The sequence below is a fragment of the Molothrus aeneus genome, chromosome 5 (assembly GCF_037042795.1).
Source record: "Molothrus aeneus isolate 106 chromosome 5, BPBGC_Maene_1.0, whole genome shotgun sequence".
NCBI classification, from domain to species: Eukaryota; Metazoa; Chordata; class Aves; order Passeriformes; family Icteridae; genus Molothrus; species Molothrus aeneus.
In genome coordinates this window covers 56,344,398-56,352,487 of record NC_089650.1, presented here as the reverse complement: position 1 = coordinate 56,352,487, position 8,090 = coordinate 56,344,398, and the positions used below count along the sequence as shown (strand labels likewise).

General features: G+C 46.9%; 1 protein-coding gene across 1 annotated transcript; it reads right to left on the bottom strand.

Moving 5' to 3' along the window:
- Nucleotides 1-442: 442 nt before the first annotated feature.
- Nucleotides 443-2,678, bottom strand: CCDC71L (coiled-coil domain containing 71 like). Its single transcript, XM_066550083.1, has one exon. It carries the CDS (start codon nt 2,551-2,553, stop codon nt 1,687-1,689), a length of 867 nt encoding a protein of 288 aa, XP_066406180.1. The 5' UTR covers nt 2,554-2,678; the 3' UTR covers nt 443-1,686.
- Between the last annotated feature and the right edge of the window lie 5,412 nt (nt 2,679-8,090).

Here is an 8,090-nt window from a genome sequence, read left to right as displayed (position 1 = left end):
AATGGATGTAGAATAGATTAAGCATTAGTTTGGAAGAAAAAGGAGTTTGCAGTTTCACTAAGTAAGAAAAAACCAACAAAATATACAGGTTTTTAGAAGAAGCTGGCTGCTGTAAGTTAACACTAGCAAGTTTTTACAAGCAGCCCCTACACCATCAAGATGTCTTACTGCCTTTGTTGAAGGCAGGCAACGAGGAGTCAAGAGACATCAGAAATTTTAAATCACCGAATGATTCTATAAGTAAGTTGTGAGGTTGTTCATTCCATCATGAAAACTGGTTAGTCCCATCTGCCAGGATAGTTGGAACGTAAGCTGTGCATTACCCAGCATTTCTTAACCCTCTGGCACACATAAAAAATGAATGTAAAAAGAGAATAATCAATCACTTTCTCCCTCACACACACACACACACCTTTGCTCCTCACACACCAACTGCAAAGCATAAGAGCTAAAAAAACCTTTAATAAATCAGCTTAAAGAGAGACTGTCTATCATATATAATGACTACGTGTTATTTTTCAGTCAAAATAATCAAGCCACATAATGAATTTTTCATCAGTCTACTGTGGAACCCATGAAAGGTTTATAAAAATAATTATGTGCAAGTAATTATATTAAACACCATTATCCATCATTAACTATCTCACAACCATAGGACAACGAGCGTTAGTTTGTTATCGAGTGACCAGATAGCAAGTCTTACTCTTTCCGCAGAGAGGCACTTCAGTGACATATTTGTGTCATGCAAGCTACTCACTTATGGCTGTCAGTACCAATGCTGGATCACAGTTCACCTCCAGACAGCAATATATTGCTTTGATGAGCAGTTACATCCTTCTCAAAGCCAGAGCTCACTGACACAGAGCACCTCAGCGGTGGTGTACTTCACCAGGAACCCATCCCTGTGCAGTTTCATTGAACTGAAACACCATTTGTTCTTTGACTTTTATTAAGTTCACTTAGGTTGACCTAAAGCAAACGGGGTTATAAAATATCAGGATGATTCTATCTTTAGGTGCTCCATAGAAACAAATACTTAGTTCAACTAGAAAACTTTAAAAATGACTTTAGATACAAAAGTGTAACAATTATACTGCGCGATACATCTTTATATATCACTAAACTCATGAAATTAAATTTTAAAAAGTTTTTGCACCATCAAGAACAGCCACAAGTCCTGAACCTCCATTCTTTACGCATCCTTTATCAGAGTAAACTGAAACTTGGGAATGCTTGGGATTCAAAATACCCTGAGCACATACTAGTGCAACACCACAAAGCATACATAATCCATCGGAAAAGGGGAAGGGGGGGGAAAGGAAAAAAAAAAAATAGCAAGAATCAGATGGTGCTTTATTATACAAGCATGAAAGTAAGTTCCTTTGGAAAATAACTTCTTGGGTGGACTTCTGGACCAGTGAGGTAGCCCAATGGGAGAGAAAAAAAAGTGGAAGTGGAACTTGGTCCCCACACGTGATAACTGTCAGGCGGTCCCAGCCCGGGGCGAGGCCGGGGCCCGGCAGGCCGCCCCCCGTGCGGCGGGGGGTCCGGCGCCGCCCGAGCGGCCCATAAAGTGCAGCAGCAGAACACGATCCAGACAAAAGCAATGTAAACAGGTGACTGATACCGGTCTCTTTGTCCGCACCGCGGCCAAGGTGAGGCGCGGGGAGCGGAGCCGCCGCGGGCTCAGGACGGTGCCACGGGAAAGCGGCGCACCCGCACCACGGGGGACAGGTCCACGCCGAGGATCCGCTGCGCCCGCCGCCGCGCCGCCGCCAGGCTCCGCCGGCTCCACATGCTGCCCCGCACACGGATGGTGGAGAACGTGGTGAGGCGAGGGGTGGCCGCCTTCCAGATCTCCTCCAGCGACTTGCCGCCGAACGGCTTCCAGGCGGCCGCCGCCGGGCTGCCCTGATCGCTGTCCGCCTGCTGGCCCGGCGGCTCAGGCGCCTCCGCCGCCGCCACCTCCGCCGCCGCCGCCTCCTCCTCCTGGGCGCGGGGGCCACCGGCCGCGGGCCGCTGCCTGCCCCGCTCCCTCCTGCGGCGCCGCCGCCGCCGCCGCCGCTTGGCGCTGCCTCCCGCCGCCCCGGCCCGGCGCTTGGCGTCGGCGGCCGGGAGGCGCCGCTTGCCGGCGCGGCGGCGGGGCCGCTCCGAGGGCGGCGGCGGGTCGGGGACGACGGCGCGGCAGGAGGAGTATCCGTAGACGTCCTTGCTGCGGAGGATGACCGGGGAGAACTCGTGCTTGAGGCTGCAGAGGAAGTTCCACAGCTCCGAGTCGGAGCTCATGAACTCCGTGGACTTGGGCATGAAGAGCCTGAGGGCGTCGCCCAGTGCCTTGGTGCCGGCGAAGGAGACCTGCGAGCGCGAGTACACAACTTTCTCTGCCTCCCCCTCCAGCCCCCAGGCGGCGGCCGCCGGTTCGCCGCCGGCTGCCCCTGCCCCTGCCGCCGTCGCCGCCCGGGCTCCCGCGGCCGCCGCCGCGGCGCTCCCCGCCTCTGTGTTCATCTTCCCGGCTCCTCTCTCCGGCGCCGTCTGCTTCCTACTGCGGGTCATGGAGGCAGCGGGACGGGATGGCGGGACAGACGCCGAGAAAGCAGAGCGGAGACAGCGCCGAAGGCAGGCTCCGGCCGCCGCCGGGCGCCCGCCGGGTGAGAGCAGCGATCGATGTCCTGCGCCCACCACAAAATGGCGCTTTAAAATCCCGGGCGGGGCCTGCGCGCGCCCGCCCCCCCTGCGCCGCCCGTTGGCCCGTTCGAAACGCGTCGGGCGAGCCCGGCCCCGCCCCGCCTGGGACGGTGGCCGTGAGGGCCGGGGGGCCGGAGCCCCCTGCCCCCGGAGCCCCGTGCCCCCGGAGCCTCCCTGCCCCCGGAGCGGTGTCCGGCGGGGTCCGGCAGCCCGGCCCCCGGCGCGACACGGAGCCGCGATCCCCGCGCCTGCAGAGGGTGGCCCCTTCCCTCAGGGCGAGGCCCCCGCAGCGGGGTGAGCGCGTGTCCGCGTCGCGCCTCGCTGAGAGGTGAGGATCCTCACAGGGCGGTGGACAAAGGTGGCTTGTAGTGTGAAATGTGTTGGATTAAGAATTTGGTTGGACACTTCGATGGGCAAACTCCCCGAAGGAGTAGCCATGAGAGGACTGAGTCAAATGGGCCAGCAGACATAATACAGTGAAGTGCTTTACATGATATTAAATACATCCATCCTGTTGCAGAGGAGTTTTTTAGCGTGAACCTGTAGGTTGGTCAGTCAACAACATCATAAGTCATGGAATCGCAGAACAGTTGGAGTTAGAAGGAACCTCTGGAGGTATCTGGTCCAACCTCTGTGCTCAATCAGCCACCTAAACCAGGTTACCCAGGACTGTATCTGGATGGATTTTGAGTATCTCCAAGGATGGAGGCTCCTCTCTCAGCTGACCACTGATAGGACATGACAAATCAGAATGAAGCTGTGTGAGGGGAAGCTCAGATTTGATTCTAGGAAAAAGTTCTCTGAGAGGGTGGTTAGTCACTGAACAGGCTCCCTACTGCAATGGTCACAGCACCAACCCTGTCAGAGTTCAACGAGCATCTCAGTGACACTCTGTTATATGGTTTAGTTCTAGGTATTCCTGTGAGGAGCACAGTTGGACTCGATGTTCTTTATGGATGCTTCCAACCTCTCTGGACAGCCTGTGCCAGTGCTCAGTTACCTTCAGAGTGAAAAGGTTTTTCCTGGTGTTTGGAGGGAACCTCCTGTGTTTCCGTTTGTGCCCATGGCCTCTGACTCTGTCAGTGGGCACTGCTGAGAAGAGCCCAGCTCCATCCTCTCTGCACCCTCCCTTCAGGTATATGTATAACCTGATTAGATACCCCTGAGCCTTCTCTTCTCCAGGCTGAACATTCTCAGCTCACTCAGCCTTTCCTTACAGCAGAGGTGCTCCTGCCTCTTAATCATTGCAGCCCTTTGTTCGACTCTCTCCAGTGTATCCATGTCTCTCTTGTACCGAGGAACCCAGAACTGGACAGTGCTCCAGGTGTGGCCTCACCAGCACTGAATAAAGTGGGAGGATCTCTCTCTCCAGCTGCAGGCAACACTTTGCCTAGTGCAGCCCAGGATAATATTCACCTTCCTTGCGGCAAGGGCATGTTGCTGGCTCTTGTTTAGCCTGGTGCCCACCAGGACCCCAGATCCTTTTCTCCCAAGCTGCTTTCTGTCAACACTGAGATACTGCATCACTGGGATTGGCTTCATATCCCAACAAAGCATATCCCAAATGAAGCAGTAAAAACTTGGGTGAGCCCACTGTGAGAGTCACCACCTTGCTGAGTCCACAGCAAGGCATTACCTGCATGGCACTGCTACACTTGCAGCTTTTGCAGCAGAGTTTTGTCAGCTGTTGTGAAGTTCCATGTCTCTCTGGATCATGCTTTCCAATACTTCAGATTGTTGTCACAGGCAGAGTGTCTTGTTATGTTCCTGGATTGCTACAATTATACTAGAGCTCTTTCCAGCACCCAGAACAGCAAGGTGCCAGCAAGGGCAGAGGTGGTTTAACCTACTGTACAAATCCTATTTGGAGTTTGATTAGACCCCTAACTAATTACTTTCTCTCAGCATGGGTAAAGGGAGAGGAATAACATTTTTCTTCATATACAATCTTTGTTCTGTAATTAATCTTTCATATTGGAGTAGGGAAATCTTTTATTCTCAAATCATCAAGAACCTAAATTGGAATGTCTAGAAATCCAGTCAAGTAAGAGGCAGAAATTCTGCATAAGAAATTATTCCTTACTGCCAGTGGAAATGAATTCATTTTCTTCACAGGATAATTCAAATTGTGTTCGTGGGAAACTCAAGAATATGAATCCAAATAGCCATTTAAAGTGGATATTAATGAAGCTATTTTAAATCTTCATGGGGAAAGTCTCGAGGTACAGCCATACTCTAAACCAGCTTCATAAATGACCCATTTTTTAAAAAGAAACCTTTCCCAAAATGATGGCATTAGAGCCATTTTTAATGGGATCCATTTCACAGCGTGCTTTAGCATGCAGTCATGTAGCCAGACTGATTTAACAGAAGGAGGTGTCCTATAAAGCAGAAAGCAAGAGCCTGGAGCTGGCAGCACCAGGGACAGGCATCCCCTGACCCAGCTGTGCTGCTGTTGGTCACACTCTGGCTATTGGGTCACCATGGCTTAGGAGAGGCTCATCGCCTGCTGGACCACAGAAGCTGCCCTGGGCTCACGTTCTCGGTGGAGGCAGCTATGATTCAGCAGCTCAGCTGACAAATGGACCTCGTTAATATGCAGAAACCCAGTTGCCCACTGACCATAACATTTTCCCAAAATTACAAACATTTCTGGCTTATGACTCAAAAATCATTGAGGCAGAGGGGGGGAACCTTCTCAAGCAAGCAGTAAATGAGTCACTACAACTGCAAGTGAAAAGAAAGATCAGCACATTTTATCAGGTAGTATTTCTTCATTATTTTTACTTTGTAGCCTAATGGGTGGACAGTACCCTTTTAAGGCATGGGATGTAATCTCACTTTTACAACTTCATTATGAGTTTTCTGCAGTGTAACACTCTTCTTTTAATACCCTACAAAGTAATCTCAAGAAAATCCATGGTAATTGCCTATCTTTTAGTAATTTCCAATAGCTCAGTACAGTAATAACAATAATAATAAAATTAATAATCCTTTGGAAGTGCATAGCTCTTCATTTCAATCGTACTAATTCTTGTAAGCATTAATTAACACTCACAGTACTCTTGAGTTATGTGAGTAAATATTGCCTTTGCTTAATAGATGAGTAAAATGAAGAAGCGGATCAAAATGGCTTGACTAAGATGTATAGACTCTGTTTTCTGCAGATCTTCTAACAATTATCATTCTAAAAATAGAGGAAATCTCCACATTGGAAGAGAGAAGAGTAAAAAAACCCTGTAATCTTTGTTTCAGATTATTTGTTAGAATTTCTTTTCTGTATTGAATTCTCAAGAAGGAAGAACAAAGTACCAATTATGAAAGTGGTACATAATTGCTGCACAATAGAGACACTTTATTTTCTTTAACGTTGCCTGCCTGGCACCAAAAAACCCCACTGGTAACTGCTAATTATTTTAAACACTAACAATCTTATCTGTACAAATGATCTCACAGTTTTGAGTCTTGCTGATGAGCCCTTAAATCCTGGATATTAAGTCACATCACTTCTGCTGACAGGACTTTTCCTTCAGCATACTCAAGCTCTTCTACCCAGGTTAGCAAGAGCAGTCTTACCATCCAATGTCTTCAAAGAGAAATACTCTTTCCTAGTATCTTTACTTTTGCTCTTGAGAGGTTGCATTAACTGGCATCCTGCTTCAGTTAATTTGGTTCCCAAGTGCCTTTAGCATATTTTCAGGAAAGTTTGTGTGGTGATGCAAGAATGACTCCAGATTCCATTCACAACTAAACTTCACATGTTATCCAATAGTCATCAAGTTCCTAGGCTGAGAAATGCCCACACAAGTATTGGCAAAATTTCTGAAAATACTTTCAAAGAGAGACAAAAGCAAATAATTTACAATAATTATTTCTCAATCAGTTATAAGGGAGAAAAAAAAAATCATGGAATCACTGTAGATTGTCTGTAGAAATCACAGCTGCAAAAAAAAAGGAGAGGGTGTTAGGAATCACTAGGGATAGAAAAAAACCCAGAAGACAGCTGAGTGCAAGTCCATTGTGCCTCCACAAATCTTGAATACTGTGCATTTCTAGTCTTACCATCTCTAAAAGGAAATAACAATGATACAAAGAAGGGCAACCAGCATGAGCAGAAATATGGAACAGCTTCTCTATGAAAAGAGATTAAATAGGCTAAGACTCTTCAGCTTGAAAAAACAGATGGCTGAAGAAGAATATGATAAAGATTTATAAAATTGTGATAGTATGAAGAAAGCAGATAAGAAATTATCATGTCTTAGTTTTCATAATCCAAGAATGACCGGGAAGCACATGAAACTATAAATCAGAAAACTTTAAATGACCAAAAAGGCATGAGTTGGTTTGTTGGTTTTTTGTGTGTGATTTTTTTTTTTTTGGGGGGGGGGGGGGGGGGGTGGTATTTCCCCCCATATGACTCATAATTAGTTTGTGGAGCTCATTTTTCAGTAAAGTTGTGGATCCCAAAATGAAAAAATGTACCCCAGTACCTTTGCAGTCATTAAAGAGCACATTATTCAAAAGTATTAGACATGATTGGAAGAAAATATCCATCAATGTCTTGTACATGAAAACCGTGGGCTCAGAAAGGCTGTAAGCCAAAGGCTAGGAAAGGAAGGAAGGAACAATATAACTGGAGAAGTAACTATCAGTGTTTGCATCATTCTCACATTCTTTCCCTAACCTTCCTCAGATTCTTGAATATAATTCCAGCATAAGAAATATGTTGCTCAAGAACATGGTTCTCACACATCACAGATCATGTCATTTTGTAGTATTGATTACATTGTTTCCCGAGGCACTCTATTTAAAGTACCATCGCTGTTAAAACAAGTGTGAATTTCATTCCCTTGTCTCAAACCAGACAATTTTTAAAGCCTACTACCAGTTATTTTAAAACGTTATTAATTGGATCTTATTTCTTGATACCATGTGGCTGAGCATGTCAATCAATGAATTCTTTTTGTGATACTCTTCGGCCTGTGCTGCCATTTTCCTTCCTACCAGATTTGTGCATTACCAGATGAGCTGACAGGACAAATTCACTCCAGAACAGAGAGAGTCACAATTGATTTTTATTTTTTTTTTGTGTTGAACTTGCCACAGGATACAATGCAATGTTTATATTGGATTCATGTATTATGCTGGCCTAAGGAGGACACAATACGTGATCCAGCATAAAGTCCATGGAGAGAAAAGTTACCCTTGCAATCCTTTGAGTGAGTTAGAGTGAGGGAGTTGATATGTATGCTTGTATGTCATATGGATGTGGCTTTATTAAATAGTTACAGCAGCTTTACTGTGTCATTGGACAACGTCTTAGTCAGGCTCCTTCTTATTTGTTCTCTTTGTCCAAACGAATCTTGCAAAACCTACTGCCCGCTGTGTTTGTTTTAATGGAAAGA